Raw genomic sequence first — 24,832 nt, forward strand, 5'->3', positions numbered from 1 at the left:
ATTAATTATATTTGTATTCATTTATTGTTGGACTAGAAAAGTGAAGGGTGAAAAGTAGGGTGGGATCTTAGGTGGGGATAAGGGTGCAAAAGAAAGGGGAAAAAAATAAAACAAGGGGGGTTGAAGAGATTAGAGGATGATTAAAAATAGGCTAACTGGTTGTGTGTTGGGTGTGTGATTGTGGCCCTGCATCAGACTGGCGACCTTTCCAGGATGTCCTCTACCTTTACCCACAAGTGGCCGGGATAGGCTCCAGCAGCCCCATGACCCCCAAAGGGACAAAACGGTTTAGAAGATGAAGGAATGAATAAAAATATAAGAGGCGATGGAATCACAAAGCAACAAGAAGCTGGAGGTTTATCATTACTGTCAGGTGTAGATGGTAGTCAAAGGGGGCGGGGCCTGTACACAGACACACTCAAATATTACTAACATACCTGTTGGCTCCAAAGATCTTCACACAGAAACATGTCAACACGTACACAATACAGCTACAGTTCACTCGCACATACTTATGCATACAAACCAATTCATGAAAAGCATTTCATTCTGTCACACAATCATTGTGCAAAGGTGAGCTGACACCTGAGTTGGTGATGGAACGTTAAAAGAGGAGAAGTGTCTGTTTGCCCCCATACCAAGACCTCTGCCGAGGGCAAGGCAGCAGTGGTAGGTAGGGCTACCAAGCATCCTTGAGAAAAAGCAGATCAAGGGAACCCATCCCCAGAGTGAGCCAAACCAGGGCCAGCAGGACTGCCACAGGGGCCTCCAGCACCAGAAAGTATTTCAGTACATCACAGAAACAACTCAAACAAAGATCTAAAAGCAGTTTAGCAGCAAACTGTATGAAAACTAATATTTGTTTCATTCTCAAAATCTTTGGCCATGACTGTACACCAAAAGATCCCCAAAACCTAGACATCATACCAAGTTCTAAAGATATTCAGGAACAAATGAGACAGAAATGAATAGAGCTTTATCAGAGTGGAAAAGGTTATAGAGTCATTTCAAAAGCTTTGGGACTCCAGCAAACCAAAGTGAGATCAGACTTCTTGGTTCTTCTGTTATCAGACACGGTTGTGTTTTTTACATACCTGACATGTTTTGATGGACGTCTTCTGTCTTCCGTCGAAACATGTCAGGTATGTAAAAAAGAAAAAGAAAAGACAACCGTGTCTGATAACAGGAGAACCAATAAGTAAGTTTATAATACAGACACTATGAACTTTAATGCACACAGTGAGAATAGTTACACACCCATGGAGAAAGCATGGAACAGTATGGAACTTTCCCAGGAGTGGCCAGCCGAGCAGAATTACCCTTACAGTGCTGCGTAGACCAGAGGTCAAAAAAGATCCCAAAACAACATCCAAAGATTTGCGGGCCTAACTCAACTTAATTAAGGTCAGTGTTCATGACTCCACCATCAGAAAGACCCTGGGCAAAAATGACATGCAGGGTAGAAATCCAAGACGATAACCACTGCTGAGCAAAAACAACATCAAGGCTTGTCTTAATTTTTACCAAAAGACATCTTGATAATCCCCAAGACTTTTTGGAATAGTATTCTGTGGTCTGATGAGACAAAAGTTTCACTTTTTCGGAAGGTCTGTATCCCATTACATCAGGTGTAAAACTAACACTGAATTTCAGAAAAAGAAAATCATACCAACAGTAAATATGGAAGTGGTAGTGTCATGGTCTGGGGCTGTTTTGCTTCTTCAGGGCCTGGAAGACTTGCCGTTATAAATGGAACAATGAATTCAGCAGTCTACCAAAAAAACCTGAAGAAGAAAACGTGGAAAAACAAGAAATCTTCAAGAGGGGCAAAAACTTTCTTACACCACTGTACCTATCGAACCCCCAGATCCTGTGCAGAATTTAACCATGAATTTAGTGAATTGCCATCTATGATATTTGTTAATTTTGACTGTATAATGCTGACAACCATCAGGACAAAGGGAATAAAGACCTAAATAGCACACTTTCAGTTGACTCAGCATGTAATGGATGAAGAAAGACTTAAACTGCAGGCTGATTGAGATATATAGAGAGAGGAAGTTCACTCTCACAATTGACAACTGAGCAATGCAAGGAAGTCCTATTTCTCTGACATCATTACCAAAAACTCCCATAATGCTCAGGTCTTATTCGCTACAGTTGACAGGCTGACAAACACTCTCTGTCAGTGGCACCACAACTTTATTCCACCAAAACATGCAATGGCTTTGCCACATTCTATACCAACATAATCAAAAGCATTAGGCAAACAGTTGTTTCATCAATATGAACTGAGGATATGAACTGTATCCACTGGAAGCCATTACAAACCTCATGGCTCAGTTTCAGTTCATTATAAGCAAAGATCTGGAGGACATCCTACGTGGACTGTACTCCACCTCTTCTTGTCTGGACATATTGCACACTGATTTTTTAAAAGATTTCAAAGATCCTGAAGTCAGTTGTGCTCGTGATGGTGAATTTGTCTTTCCCAGAACCACTGAAAACTGCTTTAAATGAAGCCCGTTGAGACAACTCTGTTGTCATATTGGGGTGGATTTAGATTGAATTAAAATGACAGAAAAATTGCAAATGAGCAAGTACGGGTCAATATAAACCTGCCCATTTTAGGTCAGATAATTGAAAGAGCTGTTTTCCATCGGGTAAATGAATTCTTAAAAATAAACGACTGCTACGATGTCTTTCAGTCAGTCTATATACTCAAATGTCTGAAATACTGTGAAATACTGAGTCTCAATGAGTCAGTACTAAACTAGTTCAAAACATACTTAATAGACAATGTTGCATGTCAAATGGTTCATGCTTCACATCTGATCAAGACATAACATGCCACTTCTATTTAATATCTACATGTTCACACTGGCCCAGGTTATAAAGAATAAAAACATTAGTTAGCATTGCTAGGCAAATGACAAATACACTATATTACCAAAGGTATCGGCTCATCCATATGATCACACTCAGGTATCCTAATCACTTGGCATGACCACTGGTGTATAAAATCATTACTCAGACATGCAGACAGTTTCTGCAAACATTTGTGAAAGAATGGGTCGCTCTCAGTACTCAGTGAATTTCAGCATGGAACTGTAATAGGACGCCACCTGTGCAACAAATCCAGAGGTGAAATGTCCTAAATCTTCCAGTCAGCTGTCAGCTCTATCAGAACAGCATGGAAGAGTTTGGGAACAACAGTAACTCAGCCACTAAGTGGTAACCACTAAACTGATGGAGAGGGGTCAGCGGATGCTGAAGAACAAAGAGGTCACCGACTTTCTGCAGTCAATGGCTGCAGAGCTCCAAACGTCATGTGACCTCCACGTTAGTCCAAGTGCAGCACTAAAAGAGCTTCATGGAATGGGTTTCTATGGCCGAGCAGCTGGATCCAAGCCATTCATCACCAAGTGAATGCAAAGCATCGATGCAGCGGTGGAAAGAACACCGCCACAGGACTCTAGAGCAGTGGACACGCCTTTGCTGGAGTGATGAATTACACTGTTACATCTGGCAATCTAATGGACGAGTCTGGATGGAGGTTGCCAGGACAACGGTACAGTTGGGACTACATTGTGGCGAGTGTGAAATTTGGTTTAGAAGGAATGATGGTCGTCGTGTTGTTGCTTTTTAAAGAAGGCTCCGGGACGTGCTGTAGATTGCTTTATTCAACAACCGGAAAAGAATGATACAGTCCTGAACTTTCGCTACTGCACCACCTAGTGGGCCCGCCTCTCATGACGTCCCCTTATGTAGGGTTTAACCCCCAACATGTATCATACCACAGTGGTGTGGGCTTGTTTTTCAGGACTTGGTCCCTTTGTTCCAGTGAAAGGAACTCTGCATGCTTCAGGATACCAAAACATTTTGGACAATTCCATGCTCCCAACTTTGAAGGAACAGTTTGGAGCGGCCCCTTTCTCTTCCAACGTGACTTTGCACCAGAACACATGGCCTGCACAGTCCTGACCTGAACCCCATAGAAAAACCTTTGGGATGAATTAGAGTGGAGCCCACTTCATTTTGAACTCTATGGGTTAGGAATGGGATGGGACTTCAGTTCAGATGTGAGTCACTGCAGGTGAGAAAATACTTTTGGTACTATAGTGTATATATTACTATGACACCAGGAGATAGAGGGCTTGTACAGGCTCTTTGTAAATGCATTAATGTCAGGATATCTGGAGGTTTGAACCTGTCTAAACCTGATCAACAGCTCCTGGACTATGGCCAGGGGCCTCATTTATAAAACTTTGCGTAGGGTTTGCGTCAGAAGTGGCGTACGGATGAAACATAGGACGTGCGTACGCACAGAAATATTCGGATTTATAAAACCGTGCGCACGCACATCCTACGCATCTTTCCCTTAATAAATCACAACCAATTCTAAATGCAGCGCAGCTTTTGCGGCTTCATGACACGCCCATAGTTGCCCATAAATAGTCCGTGAAACGCCCACAAATGAATATTCATTGATTGCGAAACCATGGCAAACACCGAGAGGAAATGAAAAAAATGTAACTTCACTCAATGTGAAGTAGAAGTTATCATTGGCGAGGTGGAAAAGAGGAGAAAAGTGTTGTTTGGAGGGCACAGTGTGGGCATTACTAATGCCAAAAAGGTACGTGAGTGGCAAACGGTGGCAGCCGCCGTAAATGCTGTAGCCTCACAACCTCGGACCGTGGCCGAAATAAAAAAGAAATGGTCGGACATCAAAGTCGAGGCAAAAAAACGTCTGGTGCTGCATCGCCAGAGTGTGTCTGCCACGGGTGGGTGTGTGTGGGGGGGACACACCGGAGCTGACCCCTCTTGATGAAAGACTGGCGGCAATAATTGGGGAATCCCTTTTAAGTGGAGTGGTGACTGAGGTGCAGGGGGACACGACGCGCCAGATGCACCGGGTGACACACCCCCAAAAGCTCCAACAGGACGGCTCGAGGAAGTCGGAACCGGCTCATAAGCCACTCGTCCTCGTTTGCCAGCAAGTCTTCTTGCTGTCTAAAGATGCGTTCACTCCGAATTCTTCCATTTGCCACATCTTCTAAGAGCGCAAGATCAGCCATTGTGCGTCATTACGCATTGTGATGGGGCATTTTATTTCCATCCATTTAATTACATCTGACAAGCTACAGATGTCGGTAATAATCGACGTGGAAATGGGAAATTGATCAGCGCAAATGTAATTTCTTGTTGCTGTCTGAATGGTTGAGACATACGCCATACATTGTTTCATCAAAAATAAAACAAACTAAAGGCATATGCATGAATACCATAATTCTGTAGCTTATGAAGAAATGTTTTAATATGAAAACAACTTTCCCCAGTGGACAATTAATATGTCCGTCCGTCCGTCCGTCTGTCTAATTGCACCTATATCAGCTCCGCCAGACGGACACATTAACGAGAATATCAGTTTTGTACATTATTTCGTTCTGTTAACTATATTATTTATGAGGATGAATTGCACAACATGCCAATATTGCAGAACATATTTCACTTTTCTTTTTGCAAATAAGTGTTCATTTGAATTTCTGTTGTAATTTTCGTTTGATTTTTTTGTTTGTTTCACTGCTGATCGATCAAACGGGTGTTGGTGTAGGCTGTTATTGTAAGACTTGCTTTGTGAAGTCTTCATGTTATTTCTGAGAGGCAGTATTGTCATTTTCACTTTCACGTGTTTCTTCCATCTGCCGACGGCGTCGCCGTTTCTCATTTCACCTGTTTTTGTGCGTACGCCTGGGTCAGAGCTTGCGTGAAGGACCGCACATTTTCCCGTCAAGTTTGCTTTTTATAAATCTCAATTATTGCGTAGAAAGTGGCGTACGCCTTCTTTTGTGCGTATGCAACGTTTAGAAATGAGGCCCCAGGTCTCCAGAAATACTTACATGCAGATCAGACTCACCTTTTCTGCAGGTTCTCACAGAAACCTCCAAAGCGTTGCTTCTCTGTCTGGAAAAAACTCTGCAGGAAAAAAAGTAACAAAACTTCTTAAAGATTTGTGTGAGCTGTCATCTCTTTGACAATCTGAATGTTTCATAATTAATGTTTATGTGAATGTTGTGTTCTTTTGTAATAAGTCATATTAAGAGACAAAGCACTGAGGATTTAGAAAAAAATAAAATCAAAATTTTATTAATTCTAATTTAGATCATTGTAGTCATCTCTTGACTTGTTTCCTTAAAACTCTTAAAATAGAATTCTGACCAGTATCCTATCTGTTAAAGCTTTTCTTTCTCTTCTTTCTTTTCGGAATCATTATCGTTGATAGTGTGATATTGTTGATTAAGTTGATAAAGCCCTTTGCAATGTCTATCTGCGAAATGTGGCAAACAATTGTAGCGTCTAAAAAACACATTTTTGTTCTGTGAAATGTACAAATGTCTTTCTGTGTCTTCAGGCTGAGCTGTAGGTCAATAGGTGTGTTGCAGGTGTGTACCAGGATCTGAGAGTTTATGGAGTTCAGTGTGGTTGTGTTTTCTTCCAGATGCTTCAGTTCATCAGAAATGGTGCTCTCAAATTGCTGCAGAAAAAGCATCCTGCACAGACACACACACACAAACACACATTATAAGCTTTTAACGCAGAGCTTCTCTAATGCTCATGCTTGGCTGTTCTCATATTGTTTTAGACATTTTTATTTATAATGTATGACTTTGGTGACAAACACTAGTGTGTGTGAGGGAAACCAGCCCTGATGGACAAGTGACGGGTTGCCGGTGAAAAGGTAACTGAAACTGTGCAGCCCCTGGACTGACTGAGGTAATTGGTGGGTGGGCAGTAATATTGCTTGGCAAGAGTTTGGCCATTGATATGTATCAAAATGCACATGTAAGATACATCCAAATAAATCCCCATCCTGTAACAGAGGAAATATTTCACAATTTCTTTGAAAATAGTTTGACGTTGAATGACTCTAAGTACTAATACACCTTTCACAGGAACAAAATTGTGTGAAGTCCATTTTATTTCATCATGAGAACATTAAGTACCACTACTGTAGCTTAAATACAAGTTGTTTACCCTAGAAAATTCAAAGTGCTTTTCTCTTGACAAATTAATTAAAAAATGTTTAACATTGTCCTTTTTCCACAACAAAATCTTTTTTTTACTGTGAAAACAAAACAAAAACAAAGCTTAAATGTGCCTCAATCAATAAGTTCTTTAAGCATGCCATGTGTATCCAACACTGATTAAATGTACTTTATGAGGTAGAAAATGGCTGCTGGAATAGACTTAAACAATCAACAATTTCCAACAAGGACAAAATGCATATTTCAGTCTAACCTGAGTTGTATCTGTGCCACTGACATGTGAAACAATAACCATGAGAATCAGATTGAATCTACAACAAGACGGTTCTTGCTAAATCTTGTTCTGTACTTGGTTTGGTGTGCAGCTGTTGAAAGAGGGTTGGTGTGGTGCGCTGAAACAGCCAGGGATGTAACTTGAACGTATGATGCTCAACTAAATGTTTGCTTATAAAAAATAATAAAAAAAACGTTTTTGGCAGCATTTCAGTCAGACAACTCTTGCAGTAAGAAATATTTATTTCACATACCAAACATGATAATGGCGACTACACTCAATTTTCACATTCTTTAAGTTGGCATTCACATCTTTTCGTTTGGCATAAGGATCCGTTCAATTCCATGAGATAATTTTACATAAAACTTTCGGGTAAAAAAAAAAAACCCTGAACGGAGCCCACAGGTGGAAGCCGGGGATGAGGGAAGGGCGAAGAATGAGCGCTGAAGGTAAGAAAGAATGAACAACTGCGCACCTGGGCTTAAATATGACGCTCAGCAGGTGAGTTAATTGACTGAACCGCCCTACAGGAGTAACCTGTAAAACAATGCCGAGTGCCTGCCTGAAATTACGACAAGTATTTAAAACTATTTAAAATCGATACCATTATTGCCAAATAAAATATCACAATATTTCACAGAATAAATTTGTGGCACCTGAGCTGATGGACAGATGATTGGAGCTGGGCATTACCTGGGCTTTAACATGTGAGTGGATGTGGGCATTACCTGGGCATATACATGTGAGTGGATGTGGGCATTACCTGGGCTTAGACAGGTGAGTGGATGTGGGCATTACCTGGGCTTATACATGTGAGTGGATGTGGGCATTACCTGGGCATATACATGTGAGTGGATGTGGGCATTACCTGGGCTTATACATGTGAGTGGATGTGGGCATTACCTGGGCATATACATGTGAGTGGATGTGGGCATTACCTGGGCTTAGACAGGTGAGTGGATGTGGGCATTACCTGGGCTTGTACATGTGAGTGGATGTGGGCATTACCTGGGCTTAGACAGGTGAGTGGATGTGGGCATTACCTGGGCTTATACATGTGAGTGGATGTGGGCATTACCTGGGCTTATACATGTGAGTGGATGTGGGCATTACCTGGGCATATACATGTGAGTGGATGTGGGCATTACCTGGGCTTAGACAGGTGAGTGGATGTGGGCATTACCTGGGCTTATACATGTGAGTGGATGTGGGCATTACCTGGGCATATACATGTGAGTGGATGTGGGCATTACCTGGGCTTAGACAGGTGAGTGGATGTGGGCATTACCTGGGCATATACATGTGAGTGGATGTGGGCATTACCTGGGCTTATACATGTGAGTGGATGTGGGCATTACCTGGGCTTAGATAGGTGAGTGGATGTGGGCATTACCTGGGCTTATACATGTGAGTGGATGTGGGCATTACCTGGGCATATACATGTGAGTGGATGTGGGCATTACCTGGGCTTATACATGTGAGTGGATGTGGGCATTACCTGGGCTTAGACAGGTGAGTGGATGTGGGCATTACCTGGGCTTATACATGTGAGTGGATGTGGGCATTACCTGGGCTTATACATGTGAGTGGATGTGGGCATTACCTGGGCTTGGACAGGTGAGTGGATGTGGGCATTACCTAGGCTTAGACAGGTGAGTGGATGTGGGCATTACCTAGGCTTAGACATGTGAGTGGATGTGGGCATTACCTGGGCTTATACATGTGAGTGGATGTGGGCATTACCTGGGCTTAGACAGGTGAGTGGATGTGGGCATTACCTGGGCTTAGACATGTGAGTGGATGTGGGCATTACCTGGGCTTTAACATGTGAGTGGATGTGGGCATTACCTGGGCTTAGACAGGTGAGTGGATGTGGGCATTACCTGGGATTATACATGTGAGTGGATGTGGGCATTACCTAGGCTTAGACATGTGATTGGAGCTGGGCATTACCTGGGCTTAGACAGGTGAGTGGATGTGGGCATTACCTGGGCTTAGACAGCTGAGTGGATGTGGGCATTACCTGGGCTTAGACATGTGAGTGGATGTGGGCATTACCTGGGCTTTAACATGTGAGTGGATGTGGGCATTACCTGGGCTTAGACAGGTGAGTGGATGTGGGCATTACCTGGGCTTATACATGTGAGTGGATGTGGGCATTACCTAGGCTTATACATGTGAGTGGATGTGGGCATTACCTGGGCTTAGACATGTGATTGGAGCTGGGCATTACCTGGGCTTAGACAGGTGAGTGGATGTGGGCATTACCTGGGCTTAGACAGCTGAGTGGATGTGGGCATTACCTGGGCTTAGACAGGTGAGTGGATGTGGGCATTACCTGGGCTTAGACATGTGATTGGAGCTGGGCATTACCTGGGCTTAGACATGTGAGTGGATGTGGGCATTACCTGGGCTTAGACAGCTGAGTGGATGTGGGCATTACCTAGGCTTATACATGTGAGTGGATGTGGGCATTACCTGGGCTTAGACATGTGATTGGAGCTGGGCATTACCTGGGCTTAGACATGTGAGTGGATGTGGGCATTACCTGGGCTTAGACAGCTGAGTGGATGTGGGCATTACCTGTGCTGATGGACACTTGTAAGAAGCGAGGACACGTGATGCTGACATTCCTCCAGGGACAGAAGAACCTCTGCTTCAACCTTCTGCCAGCAGCTCTGAAATGCATGTATAGCATTTCATAGTTGATAAGACCAATAATCAATCGTCTCTCACCATGTGTGCCTGCAGACCGTGAAGCTGTGCTCCAGCTGATCCCTGAAGTCTTTGAATGCAGCCTTGATCCCAGATGATACATGCGACTCTAGCTCTGCTCCCTCTTTATTCACAGACTGCATGTGGTTTTCTACCGACCATACTCCCTTAGTGAAGGAGCAGTCAGTTCCCTCTCCATCTGCATATGAGCGTTCAACTGCAGCATGTTGGTAAATCAGATAAAAAAGTCAAATAAGGATGACCATCATGCATTAGTTTAAATCTGTAACAAGTTTGCACCTTGTAATAGGAAAACAATACAAAGAACCTGTGTGCTGTGACTTGTCCCCATCCTGAGGAGACTCCATCTGCTTCTTATGTGCAGGTTTGCCCTCCGTCTGGTCACTAAGGTATCCTGAATGCAGGCATGTCAAAGTTAAACAACCCCTGGATTTCTTTTTTCAAAGAACGTATTTATATTCATTAGTTGTTGCATTTTAGAATAATTCTAATGTATTTAAAGAGTTTGTGTAAATGACTGCACTACTGTTAATCAATACGTCCCTTTTTAATGTGAAGCGAAAAGGTCTTCATGCTACAGTCAACTAGCTGCTAGAACATCTGTCCTCAGCACAGTTCTGTGCATAGAGTTAGCAGGCGCTCAACAAAAACATGCAGTTTCCTAAAGAAGAATTAGGAGGAAGGAAAAACCTGAATCTGGAGCTTCTCTTTTTCTGAGCCCCTCCTGGAAAAAAAAAGAAAAAAAAAGGTATTTAAAAAAAGATTCAACTTAAATACAATCTGAAAGCCAAGAAAAGCAGTTAGTGTTGATATTTGAAGGTATAAAACCAATTAACATGTTTGCGCTGGTTTGACACAGAGCGGCTCTTTGTGGAAATTTTATTTTATTATTAATAAATTACAAATCTTAAAATCTTGAAACAACAAACCAACAAGATTTAGCCTTTTAAAACTGCTGTTTTTAGAATCATAACAGCTGTTATTAAAGCTAAGAAAATATGAACAAAAAGTAAAAGTTACAGTCACCAGCTCAAAATAAAGTTTTAGTGAGCAAGATGAGCTTAAAATGGGGACAGAAATGGCAAAAACAAAGGTCCCATGAGGCCATTCCACTAAACAAACCAGCTGCCTACCAGGCTGCTTGTGTGTGGGGCCAAGCAATCCAATGTCAGCCAGAACCAGAGAATCCTGCTGACTGGGGATGGCATACGTCAGGTAAAGCATGGCAGTTTTTCTGTGCAGCCAAGAGTTACCAACACCTGAGCAAGTGTGGCTGCAAAGCAGGCTGTAGGGGTCGGTGCAAATGCTAAAGCAAATGCTAAAAGCTAGGTCTTACCTGCACAGCTGTGTTCAGTTGCAAGTGTGAAGTCTACATCTGTCTTTTTTTTCTTAATTTTTGTATTTTTTTTCTATTTTACATTTTTTTATGTATTTTATGCCAAAATAATCACAGTGACATGCCCATGTTCAGTTTCTTGAATCCAGGTTTACATGATCTCTTTCCTATGGTCACCGTTTGTTTGGCCAAACTATTTTATCCTTTAGCTTGCATCAAAACGATGCATAAATGCAAACAATCGCTCAACTAACATGTCTTTATTTTCCTGATTTCTAACAAATTAATTACTGTCTTGAATATGACTCGTGATAGTTTGGTTCGAAAAACTTGGTAATAAACTTCCCTGACTGTTGATTTAAAAAATCCTGTTGTTGAGGTTTTAAGGGTTTTACCTTTTGTTGTGGCCATTTTGAAACCATCTTGGATATTTCCCAAGCAACACTTTCTGCAACTAAAATTACTTGTATGCAGCAACGTATCACCCAAATCCATGGGGTCGAGATAAAACTTCTTTGTCAATTATACAACCTCACCATTCACTTTCAACCACAGATGTCGGCCATCTTGAAAAATGGTTGCCAGCTTGGATTTTTATGTGGCCAATGTCTATTTTGGAAAGACCTGGAGACAATCTGTGGCAAATTTCGTGCTTGTTTCACCATCTGCAGGATTTTTAGAGTCATCTGCTGTTCTACTAAAGCTTAAAATGACAAAAAACGTAACAGTTATAAATGAAATGCTTATGCAATTAACGTAAATCTGCTAATTCATTATGCAACACAAAGCTGATTCACATTGATAGATGGTAAATGTAAATGGTTGAAGATTTACTATCTGCCAGAGTGTGTGTTACACTACTGAACTGAATAGACCTTTTTCACACTTCCGCATTTTTCGACCGGAAATACGTCAATGACGTGTAAAACAACTTCCTGTTAGCATACCGGCAGATATGCACAATGGCAGAGTCGAAGAGTTGCAGTTTCTGTTGTGTTCCAGGCTGTTCGTCTTCCCACCAAAAACAGCCCTACCTTTCATTTCATTATTTTCCTGTGGATCCAAACCTGAAACCCACATGGATACAGGCGATCCGAAGAGATGAAGGGCATAGTTTTAATGTAAACACAGGTAGCACCGTCTGCTGCCGGCATTTCGCTCTGGATTGTGGTGCGGCTGCGTCGTTCGTCGCCTGAAGAGTGGTGTTGTCCCGAGCCTTTTCCATTGGAACAACTTTACTGCTCCTTTGAGAAGGGAGTCAGTATATGACAGAACCTCAAACGTCAGACTATGCAGCTGTGCTGTGAAGACGGCGACATGGTGGCTAAGCTAAGGCAGTAAAGATGGATCACAACTACGTGACACACCCACCTGCAGGTAAGGTTGTTCATAATGTGTTTGGTTAACGTTAGTCAACTATGTGTACCGTTATTGGATAAATGCATTTCTACCTGAACAAAGAAATGTTTATAATAAAAGCTGTTCACGCTCTCCCCTATTTTAATTACATGTATTTAATTAATTTGGGGTATTTTGTCATTAACAAAAATAAATGAAATGTATTTGTAATTAAATACTTAACATACTTTTCGAAACATGATTACTGTGTTGTATTGAAAGGTGGCAAAAATATATTAAGACTGATTTTTAATTTCTTTATCTTCACAGCTGCTCTGGATGAGGCTTTGGATTACATCCATGACTTAGAAGCCAAGTTCCTTTGCTGGAGCCAGGAGACGATGTCATGGCGGACAAAGAGTTCCTCATTCAAGACCTCCTTACTGACATTGGATCTAAGATCATCATTCCACCTTTTAAGCTTTCAGCTCAATTCAGCAAGGAGGAAACAGAACAAACCCAAGCCATTACCCGCCTCAGAATTATGGTGGAAAGAGTGATCGGTAGGATAAAGTCCTTTCACATCAGGGACTCTCCCGATGTCCACTGATCCACTGATGGGCAGTGTGAATCAGATCTGGCTTAACTGCAGTGTTTTGGGAAATTATCAAGGACTTTTTTGTTTTGAAGAGTGAATTAATGTTTGGTATGTAAATAATGTATAATGTGCAAAAAGTATGGAACAATTTAGTGTTTCCACATATTCCTAAAATCTAATTAAATATAATTGTTATATTCTTAATATTTTTCTGTTGAAATGTGACTTTGACTTAACAAAAAAATTAGATGAACAAATAAAACAATTCTGGTCAAAATTGTGCCTCATTTAATTTTTTGGTATGCGTAACATCAACTGATTAATCACAACTCAAATAACATCAAACATTTACAATAAAAAATAACATTACAGATCAACAGTAAGACAGAAGGCTGAACTGATTGTTAAAGACAAGATAAGTGTAATTTAAGGTATGCATTCATGCATTTGCCATAATATATATCCAAGTTCCCTTTCATTCCAATCTCAGAAACTCCATCCAAAATAGCCTTGAGAGGTTGGGGCTGCACCTGGCATAATCTGCTTCCAGATGCCATCAGATATGGATCTGGCTGTGGTCCTACACAAGAGAAACAACACATAAAAGTTAGATATGAGTGCATAACTACATTTAAATTTTATTCATTATATCTGCAATAACCATAATTTGGTTAGTCATAAGATTAGAAAAAACAACTTAACTTGCTCACAAAGCAACACAAAGTTAATCCCCTGTATATGCCTTGTACAGTGTGGAGCTCAGACTGTCCCTGCCAACTGTTTTGGGCTTTTGCACCACCAGCTCACTAACCGGTTCAGGATGGATTCCCTTATAAATAAAAGGCAAAAAGCAATTACAGTCTGTAGTCACAACTAGGGGTGTTTTTATAATAATTTACAGTTGTTATGGATACACATCCGTTCTTGAATCATAATGACAATTTTATCACAAACCCACCTGTGTTCTTGTTCTGTGCCATCTTTGCAAGCCACTCATGCAGGCCAGGGGGGGGACTGCCTGCAGACCCAGCTGTGAATAATGTGCGCTCTGGAACAGGATGGCAAAAGGATGTCATTGCAGAATCCTTTATCAGCCACACAACTGCAGGAGAAAGCTTTCAGGTTGGCACTTAATGCATCCAGTGATATCTAACCACAATAAATTAAATAGGTTACAGTTACTTATGTTGCTACATCAATGTAACATGAAACTATAACTATCAATAGGGTGACCAGATTTGAGTTTGTAAAAAAGAGGAGTGAAGTGAGTTTGTGAGATATTTCATCGAGAGTAATTGGTGTTCAGAGCTGCATACATGAAGCAAATATGATTACATTTCATCTATGTTCAATGTTATTTTATAATATAGGTATCAAAAAAGAGGACATATCCAGGAAAAGGAGGACGTCTGGTCACCCTACTTTCAGAAAAATAATACTAATAGTAAATGAAGAAAGTGCCGCAACCGCAGCAAAAAGAATGAAGATGCAAACGAGCAACTTGACATTTCTTCTTTACAGCTTCACCAAATTTTTGGGTTTTATGTTAATCTCATGCCTTTTCACTTAAACATACACACAACATATTCACTGCGATGTGTTATGCCTTATATTACAAATTAATAACACCAGGATTGACGTAAACACACAGAGTTACCGGTGATGCGGCTATGGCTAAGCTAGCTGAAGCTTACCTTGGTAATGGTGGATAAACTTTTCGTGGACGAATTTATATCCCTTGTCCAATTTGTTTCCTTTAGTTGACGAATGCATCTTCACACTCTTCACCACATTGGCGCTGGTGAACTTCGGAACACAACTCAGGCTCTTCGAAAACACGCGAGGCTCTGCCAATCCTCCGCCAGCGAAGCACAAACAGGAACTGGGTTTACACTCTGATGACGTGTTTCCGGTTTTTGCGAAAAAGTTCTATTGTGGGAAAGGGAATCGTAGCATCCCACCTGCAGATGTTTGCATATGTTTATGTTAAACGTGTCGAACACACGTGCTTGATTTAATATTTTTGATTTTGTTTCATTACATTACACCAGACTTAATGTAAAGTTTTTCTTTACTGTTTCGAGATTATTAGCAAATCAAAAATAAATTTTCTTTTGGGTGTTTAGTATTCCACAAATCATATATAACACCAAAACAAAACCGTGAGCAAAAAATTAGGGTTAAAACCAAATTGTGGGGAAAGTGAAATGTTGGAGCCCAAGTTAAAACTACGATAAAGGAAGCATAATAATAAGAGGTACCCTATGGACCCCACTTTGTATCTCGATTGCTATGCTTCTAATGCTAAAGACTAGAGGGGGCTGTTACAGAGCACTATGATAAATGCAGTTTACATGACAAGTCACTTTGCTTCATTTGGAACCCTGGTTAGAGGCAGTTTTGACTGCTTACTTTATTTACCCAAACATTTGGTGAAGTCACCATTGTTGTTCCATTGTTTTGATTACTATGTTACTTCTTGTATGCTGGGACCATAACAATAACATCATAAATTTGTAGAATGACATACTCTAATTGGTTTTTGCAAACAGACAAAAAAGAAAAGACGTACATTTTTTGAGGGAGAGATGCTTCTTTGGAAGTCTTGTGAGACGTGAAGATCTGCCATTTCACAATCCTGTGAAGCCGGCTGCAGCCCATCAGACAGGTGATGCTCAGACTGACTGTCATCAGCGACATCAGATGATAACTGGAAACCAGCTGAATCTGTACAGAAAACAAAATGATTAGAAACACAACATTTTTGCTGAGGTTTTAAGCAGACAGTCATCCACACAGATACCCCACAATTCATAGTCAATGGCTGACCCCTCAAGATCCACGTCCAGCCACCATGGTCCCTTTTCTTACATAACAACCCAAAGTTTCTAACCAACATCCAACATGTTTCATAACACAATTGTGAGAAACCAGACCTGAAATAAAGTTATCAAGCAAGCAGTGCTTTAAGCCCACCGTGTAAGGACTATCAGATGTGACTTTGGGGAAAAAGACAAATAACCTGCATGCTTTGAGTTTAAATGTCGCCCCTTGACCAACAATCAGATCTCTAAACTCCAGACAACAAAGTCAAAGACAAACAGTTTTGCTGTAGATCAAACTTCTAAGTGATACTTTAAAGTCCCATCAGGTGTCACGCACCTAGGTGTGTGACATTTGTTCTTTGCATTTGACCCTGGAGGAGTGGTGAGCAGCAGACACAGCCTTACCTAGGGGACCATTTGGTGGTTTAACCCCCCCCAATCCAACCCCTTTATGCTGAGTGTCAAGCAGGGAGGCATTGGGTCCCATTTTTAGAGGCTTTGAATTTGAACTCATGCTCTTCCATTTACAGGGTGGACACTCTACCACAAGGCCACTGAGTTGAGCTGAACTTTATGTGCAAGTCTTTTCATTCCAACACCCAGATTTATGAGCGTTTACTAAAATAACTAATAAACTCTGACTTAAGCCGGTGATGAATCTGAAGGACGATTTGAACCATGGGAACATAATCAACATTCATCAACTCCAACTGAAGTGGGATGGACAACCGCTCACACTTGTTATACAGATAACCTGCCCTGTAGGTAATCTGAAGGGCGGAGGATTCTTCAGGAGGAGGACAGCGGCCGTTTACACCTGCACTCGTTTCTCCCTGCTATTCAGGGTCCATGACAAAAACATGAACACCAGTACTTACCATGAAAGGTAGGGGTTGAGCTTCTAATCTGATCAAACAGGATCTCTGCTCTACTTTTGCCCATTATCTGGAAAGAAAAAATTTTCAGATTTTTTTTAACCAAAACTGTGTCTTCTGTTTAAGTGTGGCAGTTACCTTAGATGAAGGGGAGCCTTCACTGCTGCATGGAGATGACATGGGTAAAACTAGGAGACAGCTCACAGTTAGCATCCTTAAAGTCTGTTTGATGGACCGATTCATTCTGACTTTTAATGTGTGAGTTTAATCTTTTCTTCTCCCCATAAGCCTTGATGGGTTCAAGTCTGTGTTACAAAGCTGTAAAAACTAACTTTTTGGATGACCGGTCACATTTACCACAAGTTGATGAAGAGACAGTATTACAAATGCGAATATTGTAAGTGAAAGCTAAATAATAATAGTAAATTAGATAAAGAGTTAACTAAAGATAAAAAAGAGATTAAAAAAATGAGCCAGCATGAAGCAGACAAAAGCTTGAAAGGCTTGAAGCTAAATCAGTTAAATAGGAATTAAAACCACATTCATGACCTGTTTAATTTCTCAAACAATGGAAAATTGAGAAAAAAGAACTGGAAGTCCACAATAAAGGAATAAATTCCAAGTCTCAGACATTCCATAAAAAATGTTGTGACTGCGGTCACAAGAACATTGATCTGCTTCTCTATAGCCTCTCTACCTCGTTCAAACCTCCAGGTCGACTTTTTCCTTGGCTTCCTCTGTTCCATGTTGAGCGTGGAACACAGCGTGTCATCAGACAGACATTTTCTCCATCTGTTCCTGATTCATCCCATTTGAATAAAGAAATACTTAGAAATATACTTTTAAGCTTAAATTATGTTATTTATGTCCTCCATCGTGGGAAAGATTGCTACAGAAACGTGTGAAAAACCAGAAACACAGTTTTCACTGGAGTGGGTCTTTAGCGGAACGGTTGCTCTGGTGTGCCGTGGGATTTTTGTCAAGGAGAAAGCGTTCCTTGGCTCAAAAAAGGTTGAAAAACACTGCTTTAAAGGAACATGAAGCTCTTCATAGAGTTGAAAACGTCTAGCCCCCAGAGCCCTCGGCCTCAAATAATGTATCTGTACTTTATAACCATAAAACATATCAACACCAAAAGCTGCCTCCTAAACAAGCAGACCACTTTGATGGTAGAAAAAAAAAAAGAAAAGTAGGAAGAAACCAGAACTCATTTATTTATTTAGATCAATTCAACATTCCTGTGAAGAACCTTGAAACAACTTTTGTTTTGGTTGGACTTTATAAATAAACTGACATGAGTTTAAATCTTGTGCTAGTGAACATGTCTGCATATTCTGCGTGATGAAGGACAGAACTTACTCTTGAGCTGACTCTTTCTAGGCGGCCTCTTGCGGTTGTACGATCGAGCTCTGGGTTTGTCTGTGGAGGGGAAAGCCTCGGCTGCCTCCCATTCTACTGTCCTGGGCAAACTTGGTACTTTCTGAAAAAAGAAGAGCATCTGAGCAGCTTTCAAACCTGTGTGCAGGCATTAGTTATGGTTACTTTGTCTGAACTTACAAAAAAACAGCATTTTCAGCTCCCAGGTGACAAAGATTTTGTTCTTGAGTTCATGTATAGCCAACAATAAAGAAAGATTTTGTGCGAGATGGATTGGGTTAATGTACCTTTTGGTGTTTGAAGTTTCCTTTTAACAACAGGAACAAACAAATGCAAATAAAAGGAAAACCTAATTTTTTTAACAGAATTCAAAACCCAAAATTGCAAAAATCAAGTATGTTTTCAACCCGTTTTATCATCCATTGCTTGAAAAGAAAACTGATGTCTTATTTTTCTTGATGATATAAAGGAAGAAATTGTAATATTCACTTGCACACGTATCATATGAGTTTCTTTAAATTGTACCAATATGCTAACCGTAAGCTTACTCTGGTTCAGGTTGTCACCATGATTGCAAGCAAAAACTTCCAATTTAGACAAAGTAAACAAACAGCATGTTGTTTTTTTGATATCTCCATTTTTTCTGACACAAACATGATATAGATAAAAAATAAATGGATTCATCCTGAAGTGTAAAATATTCCAAATCAAAATCAATTTATTTAATTATGTTTTTATGTAAAAAAGATTATTATTTAAAATACAGACTGTTGGAAGACATGTTCAGAGAAATACTCCTCTTTCAGTCAGACAACTCATGCAGTAAAGAAAGATTTATTCCATATTTCTTTTAGTTTGGCGTAAGGCTCCGTTCAGATACATAAAACAAAGATCTCCATAGAAAATTTTGGGTATTAAACTACCCCTAACGGCACGCACAGGTGGAAGCCGGGGAGGAGGGTGGGGTGACAAATGCAGAGCCCACGGAAATGGAAGAAGAGGATTGGACCGCACCTGGACTTAAGTAGGACGCTGAACAGGTGAGTAAATGAGGATGAACCGCCTGCAGGGAGGAGTAAACGGGTAAATGCAATGCTCGAGCTGCCTGCCCAAAATACTCCCAAGGTCGTTAATTTTTAGAAAGACTGATGATGGATACCAGTCACTGAACAACAGAGATTTTTACACCAGTTCTTATTGCTGCATCGTGATCGTCTTCAATCTCTGAAATCTGGACACTGTCCAAAAACTGGATTCAAAAACACAAAAAAAGCAAAAGCAAAGATGTGGCAAAAATCCAAATTCATCCTAAAACCCAACACCTCAAATCAAGACATCTTTCAACTTTTAGTTCCTTAAAACTTTTAGCATTTTACTACTAAACAAATTTGGGGTAAGACAACTTTCACAAGCTTACAGAACCATATTGTATAAATTAAAATCTGTAAAGCAAAAAGAGAAAAGAAATCTACAACCAGATAACAGTTCACTTCAGTGAAGAGGATAATAACTGGAAATTGCTGAGTCATTTCAGCCAGTCCTTCATCAAAAATTGGTTTAGAGCTTTGGATTGTTCTTTTAGGTGGTTATGGTGGTTTACTAACCAGACAAGATTTTAGCCACCGCAGCAGCAACAGAACAAGGAGACACACTGGCACATGAATTCATATTAGGATCACTTGATTGACTTTTTTCTTCCATGTGCATGAACCGTTATCCTGTGTCTAAGGTTGTTTCTGAAGCAAGCTCTATTTTTACCTTTTCTGTTTGTGTCGTGATCCCTCCACTCTTTCTTCCAGTTATGTGAATGAAACCCTAACCCCTCCACACCTCTGCTAAGCACAATGACATCCCACAGTCACCAAAGGCAGATTGTTTCAGACTGTTGCACGCCCAACAAATGGATCTGCAGAGATCTTTTTTTGCTGCAGGAAGTATGTGAGTCACTTTCATGAGACCTGCAGGACTGGAAATCCTCCCCAGCATCTATGAATCCTTTTATTTTGAAAGTGTTGTAATGCACCACCTATTTGACCAGAAAATTCACAAATACCTGGAAAACTTTCCCAACAGCCTCCTCCAAGTCCCTGTGATGCTTGTAGCTGAAGCTCAGTTCCACCGTATGACTTCTGCAGTTGTGAAGTATGATGGGACTATTCAGCTCGACTGTGAGGACCGTCTCTGCCCAGGTCCACCAAGGGAACGTAAGAAGAAAGTCATTATGAGAAGATGTTGGAAGTCAGGCCTCTTCAGTAACAGGGTTTTGTGTGTCAGTACATAAATGGGAGACAACTGATTCGTGGTGGAGATGGAGCTGACCAGAAACACAGAAGGTTCACAGATGCACCATGTTTAAATGTTCTGTGAACAGAGGCTTTAGTCAATGAAGATGAGTTCACAGATGAGCCAAGACGTTCAGAGAAACCTCACAGAGATATGTGCTACTTAGAATCATTTGGAGTAGTGGAGTACATTCTGGGTTTTTTCCTACAGATTGAGGACCTGATGGAAGGATTCCTGCAGCTACAATGGGATTCCATTCCAGCCAGGGAATCTCATATCCCTCGTGGGAGCTGGGGGGTATGCAGACTATACCTCCTCCCCCGTCCACAGTGTGACATCCTGAGATATGTGTTAATGATAAATATTTACCCACTGACCGATGCTAAAAAATGGGATTTCTATAGGTTTGAATAATTGCAATCATTTTTATAATTAAAACTGTGTTTTTGGTGGTGTTCATGATGAGGTTATTAGCCTGACACCACCTAGACAGCATCAAGACTTCATCTCTGTAGGCCGTCTGATCGTCCCCAGAGATCAGCCCCACCACAGTAGTGTCGTCTACAAACTTCACTATGGTGCTGCTGGTGTGGGCTGGTCTGCAGTCTGCTGTGTAGAGTGTGTACAGCAGAGGACTCAGCACACATCCCTGTCAGGAGCCTGTGCTCAACATCTGGGTGGAGGAGAAGTAGGGTCCTAGTTTAACTGTCTGTGGTGTGTTTGTGAGGAAGTCTTTGATCCAGGAACAGGTGAGTGGGTGGAGTCCTGGGTCAGACAGTCATCTTCTCCATGAGGAGTATGTGAGTGAGAGAGTGAAAGCGAGAGAGATTCCATCCTCTATGGCTCCGTTTCTGTTCTAGTCTGTTGATCATCCATCTTGGTGTTTTTTAGGAAGAATACTGAACAGCTATGCATTTAAAAATTTTCTTGGCCCAATTTAAACCTGCTATGTGTATGGAAAGAATAGTGCTATGAGATATGAATACATTCAGTAGTTGGCAAATAAATTGGGGTCATAATTGAGTAAATCTGATGCTAAAAAGGTCAGTCCCTCACAGTCACAAACTTCACAACATCACTTGTTTAGAAGGAAAGTAGACACAGTGTCTTTACAGGCAAAGAGGTGACCAATTCTGAGCAGTGTAAGTTATAACTACCACACTTTGTAGTTATGACATACACATTTAAGGCTTTGTCATGGCAACCAGAAACTAGAGACCGTACATCCCACTTTCACATGGAAACCAAGCATTGATAGAAATCCTACCTGCTGTGGAACATCAGCCTGAAATGCCTGACTGCAATGAAATGGCTAGTCATCCCACATCAGCCCCCCACCTCAACAGTTTCTCACATCTTCATTCATTTCTCAACAATACATTTTAGGAACACGTTGAACTGAATCACTTCCCCCATAAGGAAACAAGAACATTTCTGAGAACTGACTCCTTACCTTCCTGTTGGACTTTGATGCTGTAATGATTCACCTCCTCCCGGGGCAGGTGGACCGTCCCCCACAGAAATCCCTGGAATAGACAAAAATGAATGTACCCATATAAGACACATGAAAAGGTTCACTTTGCCTTGGATGATCAGCTGAGTGTAAACCAAGACCCAGGACAAAGATCTCTACCAGATTAGCCTTCGAAAATTCCCAATCACCAATCTTCAAAAAACTGGTGAAACTAGAGGTTTGCAGATTATGTTTCCTCCTATAACCTTATTTATTACCAGTTTTTGGCCCAAACCCTTGCTGTCAACTGGACTTCCTGGAGGTTGGACGCTCCTTGGGCGGCCCTGGTTTGTGCTCAGGACTCCAAGGTTTTGGGCTGCTTGTCTGGGGTTGGGGTCTCTCCTGCCCCGTGCTTGGCCCCCTGGCGCAGCAGGAGGGCCATCTTTTTAGCTGGACTGGACCTTGCATTCTCCATGCTCCATGTGGCGGTTCTGCCAGCCCTGGTCTGGGTGGCAGAGGAGGGCGGGTTTCCTGAAGATGACCAGGCGCTCCACCTCTTTTTACAATTCAGAGTTAAGTCAATTAAAGCAGATGACAAGGAAGCATTAGATGCTTGCTTGACAAGAAGGCCCTTCAGGAGAGCCAGAAAATTCTGGAAAGATTATATTTATCCCGGTCTGGGAACATCCATGTTCTCTTGAGGGTTGAGGAGGTGGGAAAGGGAGATATTGGCATCCTTACTGAATGAGAAGAAGATCTAGACAAATATCCTGCTTATCATTTCAATCTTTTATGGTGGATTTTTTATGCATTTAGAAGTAGGAGTATGACGATAACCGCATCACCGCGGTGATGAGGTCATCACCAAGTTTTTTTTTTAAGTTCTGCATATGGTGCATGATTGGAACTATAATAAACACATTCATCTTTGCTGATAATTTACTTTTTCTGCTAGTCCTGTGTTCAGACTTCAAGGGTTTCTGGGGGAAATCTATTATTACTGTTCTCCTTCACTCCCTCTACGCTGCACGCAGCTCACTCTTCTCACATTTCTCTCTCACACACACACGCACGCACGGTTTCAGAAACACATCCTCATTGATCCTACAACTGAAGTTTCCGTCTCGCAAGGAAATACGACAAATTAACTGCGTTCTAATTATTAATTTCCATTCTATTCATTTCCATTACAAACTGCGTGCGTTCTTGAGTGCACGACACGGCCGCCCGCTCGAGGATTTTGTGTTGGGGGGGGGGGGGGGGTTATTACCGTTCTTCTTCACTCCGTAACACCAAACATGAACGCACACTGTTAGATGAATATCACTACAAGTTTTGTTTGGGAACTATTTTGTGCAGCGCAATATTACGTGTCTGTATAAACAAAGGCGGGGCCTCCTGCCCCACGTTCTTCATGGGTGTCAGTCTTCATGACTACCAGAAAGGTGACAAAGTGTCTGCAGTCTGTTTTTTACTGAGCAATAAACAATTTTCTGAGAAGATGTCTGTACCAGAGAGAACAGGTGAAACTCGCATGGAGCGATTGTATTCATTTGCGACGCGGCCGCCGGGAGATTTTGTGTTTGGCGGGGGTGCGGTTAACCGCGACACTGCTGGTGCATCACCGCGGTTATCAAAAATCCCACAACGTCATAGCTCTATTTAGAAGTGAACTATGCTGAATACAGATTATGCCGTCTGTAATCAGGAGAGAATCTTTTAGGACCACTGGAGGTGACTATCCTTTGTAGATTCACCAACATGATGGAGATTGACAAACCGGGATCTATCTACAACATGGCTGTGAGCCTGTTAAGTGGAAAAGTACAACAAGAAACAATCCAGCGGTTGAGTTCAGACCTGGGGATCATCAATGAAGAAGCTGAGACATCCTGAACCCATGTTGAAATCAATCCAGAAACTGTCCAGTTTTTCATCTTTTGGACAGAAAAGCTGTGGAAGAAAACAGGATACAATCGTGGTCACAGTCAAAAGATAATGTCTGAAAAAGAAAGAGTTAAGGTTTTACCTGAGTAGAGCCAAGAAAAGCTTGCTGGCAAGCAAAGGTATAAATCCTGACAGAACAGTCACAGGGAAAACAACCAAAGTTGGCAAATTCCCACCATTTAGAGGAAACACTTTTCAAACATGGACATATGTCCATCACGGTAGAAAAGGGTCATAAGGAACAACAGGGGGGTTAGGAGCTTCTACCTGCTCTGGTCTCCATGGCAACCATTGACGAAGTTCAGGAAGCGTCGGCAGTCCTGAACAGACAGACACCCAGGTCAGACACAGACAGGCACTCTGACAGCCAGACAGACTAGAGAGACACCTACCACCTCAAAGTCTGCATCTCTGATGTCACAGAAAGCTCTGCTGACCTCACAGCTGGAGAACCACTGAATAGATCTCTGTTCTCTGTCTCTGCGAGGAGTCAGACGGCACAAAGCCTCTGACAGGCTGACCTGTAGTTCATAGTCTGGCACCAAAGAAAACAAGAGAAAAGTTCTGTTCCATGTCTTCTGGGCGAGCCTGGCTGGCATTCCAGGAAAGAGCATGACAAATATTTGGGGGCTTGTCTTTGGTTTTGCTTGTTTTACAACACCCTGCAGTCAACAGCCTCCATCCATAGATTCCAACACATATTCAGAAAATGTCCGCGTTTATCTTTCTTAGCATTTGATTTTA

At 41.5% G+C, this 24,832-nt stretch overlaps 1 protein-coding gene across 1 annotated transcript in view; it reads right to left on the minus strand.

Annotated features, from left to right (window-relative positions):
* LOC101161871 (synaptonemal complex protein 2-like) overlaps positions 1-24,832 on the minus strand; it is a 51,493-nt gene that overhangs the window by 1,204 nt on the left and 25,457 nt on the right. The window contains exons 9-24 of the mRNA XM_023950328.1: positions 24,481-24,623; positions 24,356-24,408; positions 24,171-24,216; positions 24,002-24,094; positions 22,142-22,214; positions 20,459-20,586; positions 18,388-18,508; positions 17,167-17,216; positions 17,032-17,098; positions 15,901-16,055; positions 10,747-10,780; positions 10,364-10,450; positions 10,074-10,234; positions 9,904-9,998; positions 6,452-6,551; positions 5,918-5,976 (exon numbers count right to left, since the gene is read on the minus strand). Coding sequence (XP_023806096.1) covers positions 5,918-5,976; positions 6,452-6,551; positions 9,904-9,998; positions 10,074-10,234; positions 10,364-10,450; positions 10,747-10,780; positions 15,901-16,055; positions 17,032-17,098; positions 17,167-17,216; positions 18,388-18,508; positions 20,459-20,586; positions 22,142-22,214; positions 24,002-24,094; positions 24,171-24,216; positions 24,356-24,408; positions 24,481-24,623 — 1,465 coding nt within the window. The remainder of the gene's footprint in view (positions 1-5,917; positions 5,977-6,451; positions 6,552-9,903; positions 9,999-10,073; positions 10,235-10,363; positions 10,451-10,746; positions 10,781-15,900; positions 16,056-17,031; positions 17,099-17,166; positions 17,217-18,387; positions 18,509-20,458; positions 20,587-22,141; positions 22,215-24,001; positions 24,095-24,170; positions 24,217-24,355; positions 24,409-24,480; positions 24,624-24,832) is intronic.

The sequence above is a fragment of the Oryzias latipes genome, chromosome 20, assembly GCF_002234675.1.
Source record: "Oryzias latipes chromosome 20, ASM223467v1".
NCBI classification, from domain to species: domain Eukaryota; kingdom Metazoa; phylum Chordata; class Actinopteri; order Beloniformes; family Adrianichthyidae; genus Oryzias; species Oryzias latipes.